This window comes from Folsomia candida, unplaced genomic scaffold (assembly GCF_002217175.1).
Source record: "Folsomia candida strain VU population unplaced genomic scaffold, ASM221717v1 Fcan01_Sc038, whole genome shotgun sequence".
Lineage (NCBI taxonomy): Eukaryota > Metazoa > Arthropoda > Collembola > Entomobryomorpha > Isotomidae > Folsomia > Folsomia candida.
The window spans coordinates 233,435-252,479 of NW_019091230.1; the positions used below are offsets into that span (position 1 = coordinate 233,435).

At 35.5% G+C, this 19,045-nt stretch overlaps 2 protein-coding genes, 1 long non-coding RNA gene and 1 other non-coding gene across 5 annotated transcripts; 2 read left to right on the top strand and 2 right to left on the bottom strand.

The window, feature by feature from the left end:
- Positions 1 to 1,296: 1,296 nt before the first annotated feature.
- LOC110861211 (fibroblast growth factor receptor 2) lies at positions 1,297 to 9,718 on the bottom strand. Of its 2 annotated transcripts, XM_022110322.2 has the most exons (13): positions 9,088 to 9,336; positions 8,952 to 9,011; positions 8,330 to 8,577; positions 7,847 to 7,888; positions 7,479 to 7,772; positions 6,041 to 6,149; positions 5,716 to 5,973; positions 3,172 to 3,408; positions 2,925 to 3,084; positions 2,420 to 2,531; positions 2,194 to 2,322; positions 1,699 to 1,910; positions 1,297 to 1,619 (listed from the first exon to the last, which is right to left on the bottom strand). In XM_022110322.2, the coding sequence occupies exons 1-13, from the start codon at positions 9,200 to 9,202 to the stop codon at positions 1,511 to 1,513; spliced, it is 2,085 nt and encodes a 694-aa protein (XP_021966014.2). In that variant the 5' UTR covers positions 9,203 to 9,336; the 3' UTR covers positions 1,297 to 1,510. The 2 variants fall into 2 exon arrangements, with proteins under 2 accessions (XP_021966014.2, XP_035700409.1); XM_035844516.1 differs by lacking the exon at positions 2,194 to 2,322 and having other exon boundaries at positions 8,952 to 9,013; positions 9,088 to 9,718.
- Trnai-aau lies at positions 3,782 to 3,854 on the top strand. Its single transcript has one exon. It is a non-coding gene; the product is annotated as a tRNA-Ile (tRNA).
- A 5,129-nt stretch (positions 9,719 to 14,847) lies between the features above and the next one.
- Positions 14,848 to 15,704, bottom strand: LOC118433000. The gene is made up of 3 exons (XR_004833133.1): positions 15,591 to 15,704; positions 15,454 to 15,503; positions 14,848 to 15,382 (listed from the first exon to the last, which is right to left on the bottom strand). It is a non-coding gene; the product is annotated as an uncharacterized LOC118433000 (long non-coding RNA).
- A 154-nt stretch (positions 15,705 to 15,858) lies between these two features.
- Positions 15,859 to 18,728, top strand: LOC110861130. Its single transcript, XM_022110238.2, has 6 exons — positions 15,859 to 16,047; positions 16,600 to 16,749; positions 16,853 to 16,887; positions 17,286 to 17,519; positions 17,824 to 17,987; positions 18,449 to 18,728. Exons 1-6 carry the CDS (start codon positions 15,975 to 15,977, stop codon positions 18,579 to 18,581), a joined length of 789 nt encoding a protein of 262 aa, XP_021965930.1. The 5' UTR covers positions 15,859 to 15,974; the 3' UTR covers positions 18,582 to 18,728.
- The last annotated feature ends 317 nt before the right edge of the window (positions 18,729 to 19,045 follow it).

Below are 19,045 nucleotides of genomic sequence, written 5' to 3' on the forward strand. Positions count from 1 at the left end.
TGCAGTTACTGGGCTATGCGTTTACTTGGCTGGTGCGTTTACTGGGCTATGCGTTTATTGGGCCGGTGTGTTTATTGCGCTGGTACAGTAACTAGGACAGTATAAGAGTTTGCTTAAACGATTACCACCACCATCATGAATATTTCTAGATGTGCTATGATAATTTCGCAGACATTCGAGGTGTCAAATTTATCGCCCGACGGAAGTCGAGCTTATAGGCTAGTCTATGTATATGTTGGCTCGGTTCTGTTGAATATTTTTTCAATCAAAAAATTCAAAAAATTCAGATTCGGTTTGGGTGGACATTTTTTGCAGCCGAAATATTAGGATTCGGTTCGGATGGATCAGTAAAAGTGTCGACCCGACACGGCTCTGACGATAACTAATAAAAGTTTTCTAAATAAAACCCGGAACTACATACATACATACGTACAAAACATAGCTGGTTATATGTATGACACTAGGCCTTTCATTGGTACACGCATATTGATTTGGAAGTCGCAGCGGTCCATTTTTTGTTAGAGGGCGTCTTTATAAATATGTAGGTACATTGTTTGTATTTCCGGGTAGTATTTCCGCGAAAGTGTTTCAGCTTAAGTATTTCCGCATATTGCCGTTTAAGGTCCAACCTTGACCAAGTAAATTTGGACTACATATATTTATAGTTAAAAAAGACAGGAATCCAGAAAAATGAAGGGATACGTACATATGAACATATCTATGTTTCTCAACATGTACATACATATGTAAATAAAAATGAATGTCCACACATGCAGATCATTTCTTTGATTTGAAGAATTCACACGATGAACGATTTTGGGTTTTTTAAGACATGGCCTCGTCACATCATGTGAGTAAGTATATGTAATGAGTGCCTACCATTCCTTGAAAAAAATAGAACCCAAAAAATCTGAAAGATTAGCTGGCAGGATAACATATTATCTAGAAGACTTTAACTTTTTAGAAAACTTTTGTCTGTATTTTTTTGAATAGCAACCCACGAGGAGTAAGACTTTAATTTTGTCACTAAAAGGAAAATGTTTCAAATCTTCCATAACCCATCTAACAATTTTTGGCCAATGACAAAGCATTAAAATACTTAAAACAAAAGATCTTCATCCAAATTACGATTACATACATATTTGGAAGAAACGGCAAGGAAGACGCGGAGAAGTACAAGCAGCCCCCACATAGATATGCCAGTTTCGCTTGGTGCGACTCGTGCAAAATTCTTGGACAATACAAAAAAATAAGGGAAATCTACATATTCAAATCGTGATCATTTTATGCCAGTTATGAATTCAAGATGATCAAGGTGTCACATTTAATAATTATAAATTCGTCATTTTATCTTTCTAAGATCCCGGTCTTATTTACTACAAAATTTTGCTAATTCACTACTAAATTAACAACTAATTGTCTTGTGAATGTCACCTTTTAGCAAAGGAAATTAACTCATTGTTACTAAATGCCATGCTAAAGGTGAATGTATGGATTAGCAATCAGCTAATCAGAAAGAAATTTGCTTTCTCTCCGCATTTTCAAAAAATATTCCGATTTCGAGAAAGGTGGGTCTTTTAGTCGGATCCATTTCCCAGCATCGTCGCATCAGAGTATATCTAAAATCATGAAATTATTTAGTTACTTTATGTACATATATACTTTATGATTACGATAATTCGAAAAAAAATTCAATACGTTTCATGGTCACAAGATTTTGGACATTGGAGTCTGTGTCCCATGTTGAGGAATCGGATAAGGTCCACCATCTCACCCATTTCCGGGTAAGGCTCCTCCCCCAGGCTGAAGATTTCCCAGAGTGTCACCCCATACGACCAGATGTCAGACTCCTTGGAAAATTTCAACCCCATCAGCGACTCGAGGGCGCTCCATTTCATGCTAAGCCAAACCTGGACACAAAAAAAATTATTTGAGATAAGACACATTTTTAAGAAATTTTACGAAACTGTTAGAAATGTGGTATTGATTTCCCGGTATTAAGGTCGTTACCGCTTGGTGTTAAAATCATACCAGTCCATACAAATTTGGTAACGACATGGTAAAACTTTAATACCGAACTATCACTATGCAGTATTACTAATCAATACCATCTTGGTAGAGTCATATATGTATGAATACCACTTGGTACTATTTTAATACTGGATTTTTAAGAGTCTACCGAACAAGACTTACATGACCTCCTTGAACTTTCTTGTAATACAAGGTGTCATACAGTTTCTTTGACAACCCGAAATCACTGATTTTAGCAGTTCGATTCGCAGAGAGTAACACATTCCGAGTGGCAAGGTCGATATGGAGCAACTTTAATGTTTAAACACGTAAAACTATCAGTAAGCAGGATTATGAATCCCACGTAATTTTTATGAATGAATGTAAATACTTGAATGTAGGTACATACATTTTTCATTGTTAAGTAATTCATCCCGTGAGCAATTTCGGCTGACCATTTTCTCATTTCACGTTCTGTAATGGTGACATGAGGAGCATCTGGCGGGGGAAGTGGTGAAGTTCTGAATAATAGAAGCGGAAATTTTTATGGCAAAATTTTACTTCAAATAATATTAATATCATGAATTTGGGGACCCAGGCCTTCTAATAAGCTGTATTACTCTTGGGCATTTGTACCTGTTCACATTCACTCATTCATAGATAATCAGAGAATCAATTCCTAAGAAAATAGCTAAACGAATGGATAATGAAGGAATACTTCAAATTTTAAATAAACGAATGATGAACGACGGATTTCTTTAAATTTTGAAATTCAATGAAATTTGAATGTTTTTGAAAAGGATGCCCACAGGACCTTTATACTAATAGAAGTTTTTCTGGATAGGAAACTTATAAATCTTGAATTGCTGTGACCCATGACATGGATATAGATATATAAATAAATTTGTACTAACAATGTTCCCGGTTCTGGAGCATCTGCATAAAGAACATATCCCGCTTTTTGCATGTGAGCATTAATTTTCGCGGAATAGGAGGCCTCTAGACAATTCCTAGCTTGATGGAGGTAGCTGTGCAAATTTTCTGTGCAAAGCTCCATCAAGCATAAAAATTCCCCTGTACAGAATTTATCGTAATTTTCAAAATTATTTAAGTAATCTTTTTAAAAAAGAGATATTTCGGTACAAAGTAATAATTTCATACATTTCGTCGGATGGAAGTTGCAATAAAATCCCAAAAACGCGATCACATTTTCGTGTCGACCAAGACAGGACATTATCCGAATTTCGTTCATGAGTAATTTCAAATCATCCATTCTAGCAGTGAATTCATCCACAGTTTTTATGGCGCAGTCCACCTTGTCCTGATCGAATTGTGAGGAAAGACTACCTTTGAAGATCACGCCATAGTTTCCTCGTCCAAGTACCGTATTTTTGAAAACTGGAAAAATGCAAATATTATAATTTGTAATAGTTAAACTTTCGGAGCCAATTTGACATGGTCAAATCGACAATTTGGCCTTATAAACTATAGCGTTGCTAATCTCGTTCCAGATATAGGTATGTATAATTTGCATATGTATGTAAAATGTACATACATACGTACATATGCAAATTATAAATATGTTTACATTCATTCATTTAATAAGCATGTACACATCGTCATAAATTGAAGATATCATAAAACACTTCATCAGCCAGGACATAATCACCGCTATAAAATAATTTGCAACGAGCCAAATTGGGCAGTTAGTGTGCAAATCAGTTTTCATTAAACGGTTGGGTGGGTAAGTTGTCGGTTGGATGTATCGACTGGCCTGTTAGCTCAATCGGCAGAGCGTGGTGCTAATAACGCCAAGGTCCTGGGTTCGATCCCCAGACGGGCCAATATTTTTTTCGCCTTAATATTTTTTTGAAAAATTTTATAACAACTAATTCACCAGAGAGAACTATGTCATTTTGTAAAAATAGTATATATATATACTCTGTTCTTGTATTAATTTGATAATAATTGGGTTATTAGTAGTTTGTTTCTGAGTAGTAATTTTTTTATTCTCAGTGCGTCACTGAACGGTGACGCCTGTTTTTACCGTGCCGATAGAGTCGTATCTACTCCGGTCAGTAATAATTTAATACCAGTTTTCTAAGGCTGTATGCATATACAGGGTGGTTTAAATGTCAGGTTACAATGGAAAATTTTTCAATGGGAAAAATTCGCAATCTCCATTAGTTACCGAAATTTTGCCTTTGAAATTCAATATTTTAAGAATTTTGTCATCAGTGTTCCATAAGTTTTGATAAAAATTAATAAAAATCTCAATCCCAAATCCGTAACTAATGGAAATTTACGAATTTTTCCAATTGAAAAATTTTCCATTGTAACCTGACATTTAAACCACCCTGTATGTATGAATGTATAGCGTGTTACGTACTGAGCTGAGCCTGTCGAAAATTGACCGTCACTTTACATATTTGGATGTGTCAAATTATATATGCTAATTTGGTGACCCGCAACAGTAGTTCTTCTGCATGGGCATAAATAGTACATGCAACCTATTTAGAGGGTGTTCCGGAAGTAATGCAACTTTGGTAAAATGCATATATGCAAGGGTATCAATTTGCCCCAAATTCGAAATTGGGTGAATATTGTAGTCCACACATTTATCTAGTAGAATCCGAAAACCAGAAGTCGATATCTCTATCCGTTCCAAAATGAGGTCAAATACCACCAAGCAACTCGCAACCATCGTCTGCCACTACCTCGAAAAAGTGGTTACGCGCTCCAAGAAATTGAGCTGTGTTCACTTTAAAAAATAAGAAATTCCAAAAGTGACGATTTGTTGTGTTATACTAAGGTATGAGCTGCAAAAAATGACTAATCGCAAAAAATATCTGGTCGGTACATTCGTGTGGCAGCCCCGAAAGTAATAAACTTCGTGTAGATAGAAATTTGTTATGTCGGAGCGAAATTCGCTGAAGTACTTGAAGTTCTCACCGAACACCATACATTATTTGAAAGCTTAGAAGTTGGACATCAAATCCTAGAAGGTTCTAGAAGCTTATAAATATAGTCAAGAGTAAAATAAAAGTAGCAAGCAGGAGGGCAGAAAAAATCCTTGACCTGAAGTAATTAAAATTAACCAAAATTGATCGTCCTGTACAAGACCATGTACTGCTCAGATTATCAAAATTCTTTTATTTGCACATAGTACAACTCTCCCACCTTCAAGAAAACCATTTATGCAAAACTGGAAATTAAATATAAGCCAAAGTATCACGCTCCGCCTTAAAACGGATCAAATGCAATTAACATGGGAGAGGTAAACAACGTTCCCAAATTTGCCAAATACAAGACCTATTGAAAAATTTTAGTTCCTATCCTAGAAAAAATATTGTAATCGAAAAACTTCAGTCAAAAATTTGAACTTATTTCAACACATGTTGTCAAAAATCTCAAAAAAGGTGACCAAAAACAGTGGCGAAGCACTAATTGGGAGCGCCCAACAAAAACGTCTCCAAATTTGGCGGAAGGGGTGTACGGACCATTGGAAGCAAAACTTAATTAGCTTTAACCTTTGTCCCTTTCTGACCAAAATTTCGCTTTAAAAAATTCATTCGTTGAGTTTATATGTGCATTTGACCAAAGTTGCATTACTTCCGGAACACCCTCTATATCAATTTAGCGGACACTCTATGAAGTGGCTAGTTTATCGGTTAAATACACTAGCTCTAATTACTCCATACTTACCTTCAATGTCCTCCTTTTTTACCGAATATTCTTCATTTATCCCATTATTAGTTGAGCCAACGATTGGTACATCCACTTCCGGTCCTATATGATTACAAATCGGTGCTTCACTCCAACCAAATAGTTCCTTCTTAAGTTGCTCTATCTCCTCCGGGGTGAACTTGACCTTAGGTTTCCGACCCCTCATAAAGTACGCCAGTCCCGCCACTGCAGCGGCTAATACGACTAATCCAACCGCAATTGCCGCGATGGCGCCTCCTTTTAGTTCAAATCCATAATTTTCATATGGATCCCAAAGAAAACTTTAGCACATTTATGTACATACCCGAAAATGAAACCTCGCCTTCCTCGATGATAGTTTTTGGACCGCAAACGCAGTCGTACGAGTTAAATGGTGAGTACACCGAGTCATTCATGACGCTTCGAATGAAAAACTAGTTTCAATTTTATAAATATGTGTAATAATTCCAATACAATTTTTGTACCATTGTTTAAACTAACAATAGAGGTTTCCCAGCGTATGCTCATTGATTTCATCAAAAATTTAATTAATTTGGAAATTTGAAAAAAGGCGTTATCTGCCAATGTCCACAATTTGCAGAAATTTTTGCATTATAAGAGACGAAATCCCGCCCTAAAATTAAGAATTTGTACACTTTCCGAATTGTATTTACTGTGCGTTTTCTTCTCTTCGAACGCAAATATCTCTGCCAATCCTAGATTGGCAGACGATGTCTGATGATGAATTTCATCTTAAATAAATTTGTGCTTAATTTATATTAATCTTAGGATACGCTGGGAGACCTCCATCATATTAAATTACTAGCGTATAAGCCCGTCTCCCGCCGGGCGAGAGATAATTAGATTATCCAAATTTCACCAGTTAAATATTTTGTAGATATGTATTTAATAAAACAATTTGACGCCAACGGAAGTGAAAGCAATTTGCAACGAAAGTTAAAGTGGAAAATTAAATGTCACCCACTTGGCTCTGTAATCTCTGCCAGCCAAATCTGCCAGTGGCACAGCCATTGACAATGGCAGTTTGTCTGGCACTTCTCTTGGCTCAGTCGGCTCTTTCAGCCCAGTCTGCCAGTGGCACTGCCATTGCCAATGACAGGAAACGTGGCAGTGATCTAGTCCCCACAAACAGGCTACCTGAAGCAGTACGCAACGGCAATGGCAGCGGAATCCAATAAGATAACCTCTCCGGATAACCACCAGAAGTGCCATAAATTTACAGAAACCCCACGATAACCACCATCAGGGCGCCACATCCCGATAACCACCATCAGGCCGCCACACCCGGATAACCACCTTCAGACCGCCACACCCCGATAACCACCATCAGGCCGCCACACCCCGATAATCACCATCATGCAGCAGAGTTCCGATAACCACCATGAGGCCGCCATACCCCGATAACCACTATCAGGCCGCCACACCCCGATAACCATCATCAGGCCGCCACACCCCGATAACCACCTTCAGGCCGGCACACCCCGATAACCACCATCATGCAGCAAATTTCCGATAACCACCACCAGGCCGCAACATTCTGATAACCACCATCGACCAATAAAGACCCGATAACCCCCACCTTCTCACATTTGTTTTTAAAATTAAAATTTTTGAATTTTCGCGCCATTTGAAACTAAACTTTCTTCGCTTTCACTTCCGTTACAGAACATTTGCTTTCACTTCCGTTGCAGACAAACATTTCCAGCTTATAATATAGATTTGATGTTTATGTAAATGTGTACCTCCGGCAGGATGGACGTTGTCCCGTTAAATTCGACGAAATCTTGGTCAGTCGAAGCCCGCACGGTACAACCTGAGTTGACGCGAAGTGATCGGACCACTGCAAAATTACTCGGATTAAACGAAGACCGGTTTTCATGGAGACGGATCTCGTCATAAAGACAAGATTGACAACCGAACTCTTGATACAGTATGGCACACGTGTCTCCATCTAGGTTTTGAGGTAGACAAGTGGTCACGTCAGATTGCACGATATCATCCGGTTTTGTGCAATCATTTGTAGCATGTGGTCCATTCTGACAAATTAAGCTACTCATTAAATTAGCTTATCAGGGACTTTTGTCCATGTATTTGAGTTCGATGGCATTACCAAACAACCGCAGCTTATTGAAACTGTTTCTAAATCTTGATCCTAATACAAATATTTATGTAACTATTAAATTGGTTGCATTTTTAGGTTCAAATTTAATTAAAGGGTGGTCATAAATGTACTACACCATGTCTCGTTTACTTAATTGTCAATTGATTATTAAAACTATCTGAGTTATCACATTTTGAGATTTCAATACACTCCAAATGAAGTTTCTTTTTAATATCCAAGGTAAAGAAAAATCGAGGATGGCACAATTGAATAAAATGTATCCAGCATTTTGTAAAAGATTTTGCCAACTTTGTGCCATGGTTGATCAACTTTTTGTCAAATTTGTCCAACAGTTAGACAAATTTCATCCAATTATTGTGTCATTCTGTAATTTACTCAAGCTTAAGTAAATTTTACACAACTGTATTTAGAGAGCAGAAAAGTGTTGGCACTTCCTTTATGCCCACCCTTTACGTATTTTTCCATCTTTACCGTCGTGTAACTATTTCGTCCCCCGTTAGTAAAGTGGAGACATTCCGCGTCATACTGCTTAAACGTATGACAAACGCTTATACGACAGTTGGGATTCATCACATCGACAAACTTCCTCCCACCCTTTAAGGCGTAGGAAATTGAGCCAAATAGGGGCAACTCATACCCGGTTTGTTCCCGTACATAGACCAAGGTGTGGTTCCCACCGAAAAAGTAGTTTGTGCGGATGGTTCCACACAATGATGGGTCTAATGATAAGCAATTACATATATTCATAATGCGTCAGCGTCCAGGAAGAAGTTAGATTTTGTGTCGACAAATTTTATATTTAATTTGTTGAACGTCAAAAATTTGCACACCCATATTTATGTATTTTTCAATGCTCGAATTTTCAAATTTGTTTTCAAATATGGGTTTGATGTTTTGAGTTTTTGACGTGATGTTAAAAAATCGAAAGAACCACCTGTCTATAATCGTAATTACACATTTGCATACTTCAATTTCCAAAAATATGCTTCCCAAAAATTTTGAAACTATTATATTCTGCAAGGTCTTTTGAATTTTTCTAGCTCAATAAAATTGCAAAAAATTTAAACTCAAAAAAGGTGGAGACAATACGTACCTGTCAGATTAACGGATTGTGGTGGATCCGGCGCTCCGCCCCCTGAATTCGTGAGGGGATCTCTAACAAACACAATATTTAGATGATTCCTTCCTTAATTAGGATTTATTTATTAATTTAGTTGAGTTTAACTTACGCCGAACAACAATAACACGTCCCCCACGGCAGGGTGCAGTTCTTATCCAGTAACGACTTCGTACAATTGAAACTGAACCGATTGTCGTGTAAAGTTTGTGTCTCGCAGAATGCATCTCGAGATCTGTGGTCGTTTAAAAAACAATGCGATTTCTTATGCTTTTCCGAACAGCAGCCGTAGTAAACGTAACCCGGGGGAAAATTCTCGTTGCAATACTTGTTCACGTATGGCTCATCGAGACCGAGTGGTTTTAATGTGGGGATTATTATTGGTACGAAGGTGAAAGAAGAATCGATTTCGTTACCATTGTTTGCAGAGCAGGTTAAAAAGCAATTAGTAAGATGCAAAATTAAGAAGAAAAATCGCAACATTTTGCAAAAATTGGCAGAATGCGTTTGGCAACAGGTGCATTTTATGAGTATGGATATATTACTTGATAAGGATAATTATAATTGCAAAGTTGCGTTTATACTTCATTTTGTCGTCATGTCTGTTTTGGCACACTCTAAAAAATCCAGTATTACAAAAATACCAAACAGTATTCATATACCCATGTATGACTCTACAAAAGGGGTATTGATAAGTAAGATCAAGTTTTACCTAATCGGTAACAAATTTTTACGGACCAATATAATTGTAGTACCAACTTTAACACCGCTAAATTAATACCTGCCTGACTATACCAGATTTATAACAGTGTGTGTAAATTGAATTTTGTGAGAGTCGATTTATTTTGATAAAAAAACAAAAACATATGCTTCAGATAAGAAGAATGATGACATGAAGTATAAATATGGGTTATAACGTGACCTACTTTAAGAATTGTGTAGGTGAGGTTGACTGTGATTTTTACATTTTTTATGAATGTGACACTTTTCACGATGTGAGTAGAGTGATAAGAGCATTGACAATTGATAAGGACACTATGATCTCAGTAACCACTCGTACACATGTGATATGAAGACACAAGTTAATTACTTACTTATGTGGAACATGATCAGAGCAAATTGGTCATATTTTACAAAACTGAACATCATGTGCTTTATATATGTAAGCATTTATTATTTTGCATTACTTTATGCCCACATTTTATTTGACCCATTAAATTAAGGTCGTGAATAAAATTGATGATAGAATTTGAGGGAATATTATTTTACCAAATCTGACACTTTGTGCCACCCCAGAACATACATAAATATACACATGATAAAAACATTCATACATCGTTTTAAGGAATGAAATCAGAGGTCAATAGTTCTTAATATTCTATATAACCTATGTATTTACTTAATTTTTTGTGGTCCCAAACATCAAAATTCCTATGGTTTTCTTTCTAAAATCATTCAGGTCACCTGGTCAAGCTTGCGATACATATGCACATTGCTCACGCTTTTTACATACTCGTGGAGAAATAGGAGGCGAAGGATTATGCATGCATAGCATATCGATTGATTTGAAGCTCAATCCCATCCTGGTATCAAGTAACGATCTGCCTGACATATGTAATCACATCGTATGAAAATACATACATAACTTTCACTTGTGCATAAAATTTCACACCTGACAAGTTCGCATCCCTTGCAATGAAGCGACGATACACAATTAACTTAATAAGGGTCGCTAACTCTATTTCCTGTCAATCAATTATCATTATCGTGTATGTATGCAACCATAAATCCTTACCTTTGTCCGGCACCTGGACCGATTTCCCACCTACATAAACTATTATGTAAAACGACTGCACATGGGTGAAAATAATATATGTGCATTTCGCTACTACTCCGGGACTGGTTGACAGTCAATGCGTACCCAGGTTTCTGTTAGGTCCGCTACACCAATCAAATTTTCAAACCATTAACTTTCTACTTTAAGCAAAAATAGTTCGTGATAAATATGATAATAAAAAATTTAACAGGAATAATTTTGCGAATCACGACCAGGGTAATGTATTATTTTTTAAAGTATAAATAAATACACTTTGCAAGCATACAACTTTTGTAAAGTTGCAAATTATTGTATAAGTTTTTTTCGTATGTGTCTATAAATACATTCTACAGTAGCTTAATCAGTCAATTTCACCTTTCCCGAAAATTGTACAACACTTTACAAGTTTAAGAAGTTGATTGGATTGTGTGCGAAAATGCGTGTCAATATTTCCCTAAGTAACTATTTAATAATTGCTAATCAATTTCAGTATAACAATCTCTACCCGTATGACGTAACTGTTGAGAAGACTGAAAACTTGGGGCTTGTAAGTTACTCTTTGACGGGTGGCTATGCCGCCGAGATTTTCGGAAACTTGCAGCTCATCTTCGGATTCAGGTAAATGTTTTAGTCAGGCAATTCACGGAGTTCTTGGCAATATTCTAAAATTTGTGAATTTTGTAAACTTACCAACTTTTACAAAATTTTACGAATATTTCTAAGGAAACTCTGCCTGCAAATTTTAGTAAACTTATTCAGATCTCAATATCGTTGTTTTATTTTGTAAAAGTTTGCACTTTTTTGCAAGATTTTACAAGTTACCAGTGACTACGTGAACTGCGTCATTCATTCATTCGAGTAACGTACAGTGAAAATGTATACGTATTTTTCTCGCAAATTTAACGTATCAACATAACTTGTTGAACATTGCAACATTTCGCAAAACGTTTTTTTTTTAAGAAAAAGGGTTCATTTTTTAAAGGAAATTTACTAACGAACTAATTTAATAACTTATTCATATGATTTTATTTATACCATGTTATCTCATGTTAGCTTCGTGATTCGAAAATGCAGGGTACTGCTTGGGAAAATTGGTCATGAACATTTCCATTTTTACTAACTGTGACAAGGTAGGAATATTGCAAAACTTCGCGTTAACCACTTTATCATATAAGTATGGACATTTTTGCATACTTATGCACAATGGTCTAACCTTTATTTTAGCTTTAGTGTGTATGTATGTATATACTTGAACAATTTACACAGTTACAGAAATTGGCTTTAAATGCGTCATTAGGAGGGTGTCTACATACGCACAAGAATATCGATTAATTCTTTCGCATGCAGACTTTATAGATCTCACATATTTGAGGAATTTTCCCATTTGCAAAACCTCTTGCATACGTATTGTTGTATGTATAAGTGCATATGCAAACATTTACCTGAGATTGCATTTTTTTCGCATAAATCTATGTATTAATACTTGTTGTAATTTCTAGATAAAAGAACTTTAACAATTTACACAGTTGGAAAATTTGCGTGAATTAGGAATCACTAATTTGTGTGTTCATATGAATGTATTTACATAGCATATATTTAAATTTACAATTGTAAAACTTCGGTCAATCATTACGAGTTTTCATGCAAACACAGACAGACATTAATCGATTGTTTCTATCTTAAGCATACGAAGTTTGCGAATTTAATTAATTTGCACAAATTACACAGTTTGGCGTGAGTTGTCTCATTATAAATTTTTATGCACACACTTAAAGATATCGATTCCTTTTGTCTTAAAGGAATGGAATGTGTACATAAATTTGTACATTATTTGTAGATTTAACAAATTTGCACAATTTACACAGTTACAAACAGCTCATTATTTTTAATTTAGTCACGTGGTGAAAGCATGGCTAAAAAGTGTACATTTTATTTTAACTCCTCTAGCTACGTCATGGTCCCAGAGGTTGGGCCGTACAACTTCTCCCTGGCCGAGGTTGGTGACGGGGTGGACATCTTCCTGGGCTCCTACAGCCTTTATTATGAACGTGCCAAATTGATTGACCCCACTTTTGTCATTGGGAACTCAAAGTAGGTCGAGTGTTTCGCCGACTAAATATTTGCATAGTTCTTTCCACAGCTCAAATATATAGAGAAGAATTTCATACACAAAGTATACGTGCAATCTTAGGTTATTTTTCGCATTAAGAATATAAATCTCACTTCCGTGATAAAAAAAATCCAGATTTGGACAAATAGTTTTTTTTAATTTACAACTTAATTTAGCCTAACTTAAAAAATGTTTCACTGCAAAAATACGAAAGTTTGTCCAGATATTCAACACGTACGAGTTTACAACCTTAAAAACGTTATCAAACAATCAAAAAGAAGTTTGCAAGTTCGCAAAAAAATTAGCGTGAAATACTTTGCGATTTTCAAGGTTAGTATTTAGCAATTTTCAAAATTATGCTGCGATGCGAATACATACATACACACATTAGCGAACTTGTAATAAACACCTACGTTGTTTACAATGAGTTATATAGTATGAAAACCATTGAATTTCTTATTTTTGCACGACTTCAACAATTGGTAATCATTTGCTGGATTAATTTTTCAGGATAATTGCAGTTATAAATCACGAACACGAATCCAACATTGACGACGTCTTTAGCATCCCGTTCAGCAGGTGGCTTTGGATCGGAATTAGTATCGTCTGTCTCCTTTATTTCTGCATTTTACAAATTATCGCAGCCATTGCAAAATTATCCTGGCGGGATACGCTTTTTCATACGGCGTCAATCTTGCTACAGAAAGGTACATAAAAATATCCTATTTTTTTGCAACTAAAAAAAATTCACGCCAAGATTTGTAATGCAGTAGACTTTTTTGAATCCATTCACGCAGTCATTTGTACATACCTTTTTGTAAGTTTGCATAAATTAGCAAGCTAAGAAAAATAGTTGCAAAATTTTGCAAAAGTTTTAAGAGAATTTAAGTACTTTACAATGAGAAGTAACTTGTACTTCTGTGGGCCATGAGCCTTGTCAGAATTATGCATTGGATAAATTAATGTTATTAAGAGAATTTAAGTACTTTACAATGCTATCAAGACATGCGTGAATTGCATTACTACAAAATTAAACTATGTACATAAATTTGCCACTTTCACATTTTTAGCATGTCCCCTAATATCCAGGAGTTGTACTAGGATCGCATTCTTCTCTATTTCCATTAGTCTAATTGTCCTGATGGCTTGTTACACGGGGAACATGTTTTCGATCAAGACGGTTAATCGATTTTCGATTAATTCTGTGCAAAATCTACTCGATTCGGATTACAAGATTTTGCTCGAAATGGGGGAAACCTCCTCGTCGATATTTGTCATGTTAAAGGTAAGGAATTTTTCTTGGCCATCTTCAAATGCATAATTAATTTATATCGGTTTCAATCTAGTACATAATATTCATCGAAATCTGCTCTTCAATTTTCAAGCTTGATTAGAAATTTTGCGAAATGTGCAAAACTATAAATTTATTTACAACAGGCGTACTAATCTGTAGATTAATTGTCAAAATTCAAATGATACCGCCACTATCACGAGGTTTACGTGTGATCCAATACTTTCTAGGCGCTCTTGCACATTCCCGCCATCGCGAAATTGCTTGGTCGCATCCAGTCGGCCAACTATGTGTATACCACGTTTGAAGATGCCATCAAGGAGGTCGTGGAGTCACCCACGGCGTACGTAATTGACGAGGAGACCGCCGTGACGACCGTGGTTGACATGTTAGGCCAAGTCCCCTGCTCGTTCAGTGCCCTTTCCATCTTCAACTTGAAGTACCCCTGGTCCATGTTCATGCGGAAAAGGTCGAGGTTCAAGGATACCATTAATTATGGGTAAGTTTGAATAATTAGTGCCAAAAAACTCGCAAGAGTTTGTGGTTTAGAGCAAAGATGAGTCGGATATCCGATTGTTGGATAATCCGGAACATAAAAAAATTAAATAAAAACAACAACAGAAGGATTAGGTTTCTGAAAATGTACATACTCCTTAACTTTATTTCAGAACTTCGAGCATAATTTGTCTATGCAAACTAATTTTTTTAACTTCTTAAAACCACACAAAAATTTCGAAGTACAAAAAAATTGCATTCAAAATTTGAAATGAAACAAAAATTCAGCGTTATTTCGCCAATTTAATACACTCTGGATTCAATGCCAGAAAATTTTTGTGTTTCAGAAGTTGTGTTCAGTCTGGGGCTTTAAACCCTTTTAAATTTACAAAACTTAATAAAAATCAATCATAATAAATTTCTGAATATAAATAATATTTAAATTTCCAGACTTTTAAAACTTGACGAAACCGGGGTTCGACGTCGTCTTCGTGCCAAGTGGATCCCACACGCGTCACCGTGCAAAGTTAGTTCGATGCCGTTCACCTCGATTAAGTTGGGCCAAGTTTACACCGCTCTGGGAATTTATGGCGTTGGCGTACTGACATCTTCCGTCGGATTCTTCCTTTTCGAATTCAACTTTGGACTGAGGCGATTGCGCATGATGTTACTACCCTGACTGATTAGGCACCCAGCTAAATATACATAATTAAAAAATTTCAACAGGTGTAGAATTTCATGAATTAAAATATTTATGTAAGTTTACTTCAACGATTTTTTACGGAATTTAACACTTGTTATTTCATACACGAGTACCTGTATACGTACATAGTTGTGTAATTAATTTGGCTACTATTTAAGGTCGCATTTAGCACACTCTAAATAAAAATAAGTAAAATTTACTCGAGCTTCTGCAAAAAAGAGGATGACTCAACCAAAAGGTAAGCCTTGTCCAACCGTTATGCAAAATTTGTCCAACCGATGGACAAATTTTAGTTTTTGGTTGTGTAATCCTCTTTTTTGCTCAACCTTGAGTAAGTTTTACTGATTTGGAATGCATGACTACTATTGTTACATTAACTATTTCGTGCATAAATGATACATATTGTGTAAAAATAAAATACAAATTCCTTTAGAAATTTTGCACGCATATTGATTTCCCAATTTATTAAGCGGATAGTACAGCATTTGTATGTATCTATGTGAAGTAAATTCCTAAAATTGTTATAATATGCGAATTTTGTATCACAACTTTTTTACATTTCATTCCTAAGAGTGGTAAGCAAAATGTCATTTTCTCTTCATTCCTTGGCGATCATTTTGATGGCTGTTTTAGCTTATCGACGTGTTGGCGTTGCAGGTTCGTTTAGTTCTTTAAATGTGTAATTATTAACCCCTGAAAATGTGTCAAACATAACATCCACGTTATAAGAAAAACTATGCAATTTCGCAAAAAATTGGTTTTGCGAACTTGCTCATCTCCAAGGCTATGTGGTTGGGGTATTCATTACTAGTTCGCATCTTCGCATCGCAAATTCATTTTGACATAAAAATTTGCCGACTTCATAAATTGAGCAAGTTCTTAAATGAATTTTCAAGCCAAATTTTTTACCGAAGTTGTGAATTCTTTTTATGAACACCCCTATTATTTAGTTTATAAAGGTGTTTTAAAAAATATGCTGCCATATTGGAGCATGTTTAATACTGAATTTTAATAACTTAGCTTTCTCGAACTCATTATTTTTACAGGTTATGTATTTCACTCCTTCAATAATTTATATATTTAATTAATTCTAAATTTGTACTTAAGTTCACAAGAACCAAACTGCTTTACAGCTCACAAAACTTTGGACACTTTTTTAAATTCATTTTATCCTTTACATAATTTATTTAAAAATTTAATAAAAAACAGGAAGCCACGACAATGCAGCAATCGATTACATGCAGCATTGTAAACCCACGGACACCTGCAAATACAAGAACACTGGATGTATTAATGGCATTTGTCAATGCAAAGCTGGATACGTCCTAGCCACCTATAATGGTCAAATACTTTGTCTGGGTAATGAAATTATTTACTTAAAACTTTTATGCAATACAATTTGAAATTTCGTTTATCAACATCAATCTTGTCAAAATAAATCTATGTATGACCCTCATTACAGAAATTGTACCCATCCATAATATTGCTACTGTCGAGGTAAATAATATTTCTACATTTATTTTAATTGGAGGAAATTTATTATCAAGAAATTTTTAAAATCAAAATATAAGTTGGTATCTGTATTTTCAAGTGATTACAAAATTCCTGAGCTTTGTGAAACAAAATTTTCCTATAAATTGTATTTAACTAGAAATTATAAATTTTCAATCGTTAGCTTTTTAATTAAATACGGAACGCGTTAATTGGTCCTGATAGCACAATTGTTAGAGTAATCGTCATGAAAAACGCAGGTCGCGAGTTCGCATCCCACTACGGAAACCACATTCTAGCCAGTTAGCGATTTAGATCAAGAAATAAATTTAGCTTTGGCTAATGATTTACATATTTTAAAAATTTGGGAAATATTCAATTTAACTTAAATTACTTCACGTCAGGATCATCCCTGGGTGATAAAGAACGAGACTTGCCTTGACTCACCAGACGCCGATAGAACGTGTCGATCCTCCTGTTACACGGGATTCCTCGTCGACATACTCCGCATTATGGATAAGGAATTCAAGAATTTAGATAACTGTACAATCACAGAAGTCGATTCTTTCGGAACACTGGACTCGAGCAGTGATCCTCCCGCGTGGAAATCTGGCTTGATGAGCATCGTTGCAAATAATGTAATTTATGTATAAGAATGTCTTAAATTTTGGTGCGCTTTGCACCACTCTTTGAAATCTGGTGTAGTCTCGCTGGTACTACATTGAATTTTCTGTGTTACCGCTTGGTATTAAAATTATACCGGTCCGTAAAAATTTGCTACGGATATGGTAACATTTTAATACCGAGCTATATTACATAAATACACTGTTCTACTTATCAATACCACTTTGGTAGAGTCGTCGTAAATATATGAATACCGCTTGGTGTTATTTTAATACTGCATTTCTAAGAGAGTAATCTACATTAAAAAATAACTATTAGCAAACCGACGTCGCCATGGCGGCATTTAATGCGTCCAAAATTGACGTAGAAGTGAGGAAAGTTATGAGATATTCCACCCCTTTTGTATCAAATCCGTACAAGCGGGCTCAGTTTGCCCTTGGTTTCCCTCTCTCGTCCAAAGCAGGGTCGCAGATTCAAGCCATGTACGTACATACGTAATCTTAATGTATAACGCAACTTATGTCCTTGCAATAGAGGTCTCCAAGTGTATGCTCTCCGGTTTTTTACCAAATTAATTAATGTCAATTGATCATAAATTTAATAGCTATGAAATTTGTGAAAAAGACACTATCTCCCAATCATACCTATTCACTGTAATTCATTTGACTCATTATGATAGTGAATGAAAATGAGTTTCCTGTCATTTGAATGAAATTGACTGCAAGATTTCGTCATTTAAGATCAATTACTGAGAATTACTGGTCAAAATCTGAGAGAATACTATGGAAGATATCCATTGTTGGGTACTACATATAGTCGTTTAAACCTTCACGTTGACCAGGGTTACTCTTAAGGCTCTCCTTAGAGAAACAATGGACAACACGAAAGTTTAAGCCCAGTGGGAGAGTTTAATTAATGCAAGCTTAAACTAATAAAATTCCAGAATACATAATCTCAAGAAAAAGCGATGCCTGGAATATTTTTTGATTAAGTGGTTCATAAACGGGACTTCTTTATGGTCGATGGAAAAGCAGAAAACTCCATACACTCCGACCCAGGTGTGTCAAACGATGTAAGAGTGCGACGGAAACAAATATCCAAGAACTAACTACAAGTTATGAAAACTTGTTGCCTTATATACTTTACTTAATTTTGGCCACGTTTAACCAGCAAAATATGTCCTTTCTTATTTGTTATGAGTGAATAAATTTGCAAAATCGGTAGTTCCTGGCCTTGCAGTATTATCTAATAATTAGCATTCGTTTAAATAATTTTTGACTAAACACGCAGTAAGCAATCGTTGCATAACATTTTAAAAAAGAACCTCTATAAATACGGAGTAACGAATGCATACAAATTGTAATCCTATGCATATATTTAGATAAGTCGTTCACTAATCCTGCATACAGAAAGCAGGTGATTTAAGCTGCGATATCAACCAAGACGGATTAAAAATTATAAACCTACATACAATTTTTCGTACATATGTACTCATGTAAATGAATAAATTTTTCAAAATAATTTTTTAATGAACAGAAAA

Excerpts from the sequence above, each read along its gene's own strand:
- LOC110861211 (XM_035844516.1), bottom strand. The coding sequence starts at position 9,458 with ATGTTGCGATTTTTCTTCTTAATTTTGCATCTTACTAATTGCTTTTTA. Across the intron at positions 9,014-9,087 it reads ACGTGTTATTGTTGTTCGGC|AGATCCCCTCACGAATTCAG; the intron begins GTAAGTTAAACT and ends TGTGTTTGTTAG. Across the intron at positions 8,578-8,951 it reads ACAATCCGTTAATCTGACAG|ACCCATCATTGTGTGGAACC; the intron begins GTACGTATTGTC and ends GCTTATCATTAG.
- LOC110861130 (XM_022110238.2), top strand. The coding sequence starts at position 15,975 with ATGTCATTTTCTCTTCATTCCTTGGCGATCATTTTGATGGCTGTTTTA. Across the intron at positions 16,750-16,852 it reads TGGTCAAATACTTTGTCTGG|AAATTGTACCCATCCATAAT; the intron begins GTAATGAAATTA and ends CCCTCATTACAG. Across the intron at positions 17,988-18,448 it reads GGGTCGCAGATTCAAGCCAT|AATACATAATCTCAAGAAAA; the intron begins GTACGTACATAC and ends ATAAAATTCCAG.